The sequence below is a fragment of the Asparagus officinalis genome, chromosome 5 (assembly GCF_001876935.1).
Source record: "Asparagus officinalis chromosome 5, Aspof.V1, whole genome shotgun sequence".
NCBI classification, from domain to species: Eukaryota; Viridiplantae; Streptophyta; class Magnoliopsida; order Asparagales; family Asparagaceae; genus Asparagus; species Asparagus officinalis.
In genome coordinates, this window is record NC_033798.1 from 49,791,387 (window position 1) to 49,793,958 (window position 2,572).

General features: G+C 38.5%; 1 protein-coding gene across 1 annotated transcript in view; it reads left to right on the top strand.

The window, feature by feature from the left end:
* LOC109843165 (sugar transporter ERD6-like 6) overlaps window positions 415–2,572 on the top strand; it is a 13,643-nt gene continuing 11,485 nt past the window's right edge. Inside the window, 8 exon segments of the mRNA XM_020412098.1 lie at window positions 415–686; window position 1,084; window positions 1,167–1,213; window positions 1,216–1,257; window positions 1,334–1,393; window positions 1,478–1,543; window positions 1,620–1,685; window positions 1,776–1,851. Coding sequence (XP_020267687.1) covers window positions 507–686; window position 1,084; window positions 1,167–1,213; window positions 1,216–1,257; window positions 1,334–1,393; window positions 1,478–1,543; window positions 1,620–1,685; window positions 1,776–1,851 — 538 coding nt within the window. The 5' untranslated portion in view covers window positions 415–506.

Here is a 2,572-nt window from a genome sequence, read left to right on the forward strand (position 1 = left end):
GGCAACAGGGAAGACGGCGACAGGCAACTGGAGAGAGAATTAGCGCTAAAATTGAAAAAGGGGGAAATGAGGAAAGAGAATTGGATTTATATGGGCTAATGAAAAGGGTATTTTGGGAGCTTTACCCTATTTATGTATAAATACGAGTTTGTTAAGTGTTGTATTTTAGAGATTGAGTTTAAAGATAAATACAAAAATAGAGTTAGACTTAAAGACACAAGTAATAGTACTTGAGTTTAAAGATAATTAAGAGTAAACAAATAAGCCTAAAAACAAAAACCCCAAATAAAAATCGAGGAAAAAGGGGATCAAAGTAAGTACCCCGACAGATCCACTCGAAAAGACAAAGATCCAGCTGTCACCCCCCTCTGCCTCAAATACTGACACCCCCTCTCTCTCTCTCTCTCTCTCTCTCTCTCTCTCCGTTCGAGAAAGAAATCAAGAACTCTAGCGAGGGAAAACAAAAGAATCAATGAGTTTTAGAGGGGAAGAGAGCGGAGGCGAGGATGGGCTGCGTGGACAAGATCGGAGCTTCCTCTGCTTCGGTCATCAGGGACTCCTCCGTCTCCGTCGTCCTCTGCACCCTCATCGTCGCCCTCGGCCCGATACAGTTCGGCTTCACCGGGGGTTTCTCCTCCCCTACTCAGGACTCCATCATTCATGATCTCAACCTCTCCCTCTCCGAGGTCTAAACTCAGCTTCCTCAATCTCATCTCTATTTGGATCAGGATTAATCGCAATTTGATACCCTAAATCCCATTTTTTTATAGCTCCGATACCATACCCTTGTACGTTCGAATTTGCTTAATATTAGATTTAGGTCATTTTTGTTTGGAAGAAACAAATGAAGGAATTGATTAATGGTTTTAATTTCAGTAAGGTTAGGATTTGAAGGAGGAACAAAAGGACGCAGGGTGATTTCGTTCCGGTTTAGGGGTATACGTATCATGGGATAGTCATGTGATGTGCTTCAAGAAGAAATTTGAATCAGAAGTGGTGAAAGTTTAGGATTTTTTTTAATGGAAAATTTAAACTTCAGGAAAGTCAAAAATCAAAATTTCATGGAACTTCAGGGTATTAGAGTGCAGTTACCACATTTAGATTTTATCTTTCTTGGATTTTCTCAACCGCCCCCCCCCCCCCCCCCCCCCTCTTTCTTTTTGCAGTCTCTGCATTTGGATCGCTATCCAACGTGGGCGCTATGGTTGGTGCCGATTACAAGCGGGCAGCTTGCTGAGTAGCATTGGACGCAAAGGGGTAGAAACCCCAAAATTTAAATTTCGTCGTTATTTTTAATTCGTTCTTGTTTTACTGAATTATGGATCTGTTGCAGTCATTGATGATCGCCGCTATTCCGAACATAATTGGCTGGCTTGCCATTTCTTTTGCAAATGTGAGTTAACGTTCATTTGGGGGCAAAACGTCAAGCATTTAACGTTCAACAATATAATTGCACCCTTTTTGTTTTCTGGTGAAGGACTCCTCGTTTTTGTACATGGGTCGGTTGCTGGAGGGTTTTGGAGTAGGGGTGATCTCATATACGGTTGGTCGTAAGCTTCTAGCCAGTAGTCTTAGCTACAAGGGTTGTATAGCTTCTTATGGTTGTTTTCGCTGTTCAGGTGCCTGTATATATTGCTGAGATAGCTCCTCAGAACATGAGAGGAGGCCTCGGCTCAGTGAATCAGGTTGGATTTCTGATCTTAATATCTGTAGTAAAATTTTGATTGACAGTGGTTTTTAACTAATCACAGTGGCTTGTTTTTTTTCCTTTCTAGCTCTCTGTCACCATAGGGATAATGTTGGCATACATCTTCGGCATGTTTCTCCCATGGAGGATGCTTTCTATTGCAGGTAAAATTGTGGAATTCTCTCAGAACCTCCTTGACACTAAATATGATGGTTTCATACTCTTCTTTTTTTCCTTCGGGTTATTGATAGACCTGTTATGATTAATAAGTTGGAAGCTAGTGATTTAGACTTGAATGTTCTTTTCTTTCTTTGCATTACCTTTCTCATTCATTTTGCTTGCCTTCATTTTTCTAATAATTTTTGTTCTTTAATTGGTTAAGAACGCCAACTTTTGTCCTCTAAATTACATAAAACTGTATATCAGAACTGATTTTTTTTACTACCATATAACATGTCTTCCTTTGCACGTGCATACATATATGTATATAACTGTAACATGTTTATATAGATATTGGAGTAAGCATTGTGAGAGCTCCATTGTGAGCAGTCTCTTCGATGGTAATGCACTGTTCATAATTATCTACTGTTCATAGTTATCTTTGACTTCAAAATAGTCTAGAAGAAAACAAAGGCTAAATAGCTGAAATGTGTTTTCTGCAACCACTTTGAACATGAAGGAAGTTTTGCAACCATCCACCCCAAGCTTATAGTCTAATTTAAATGTGTCGCACAAGATGGAACAAGATGAGTAATGTGTATCATTTATGAGATGACTAATTAGTTTTAAGAAAAAAATGAAATGTTCATTTGAATATTTTCCTTATATATATATATGTATGTATATATATATGTATATATATATATATATGTATATATATATGTA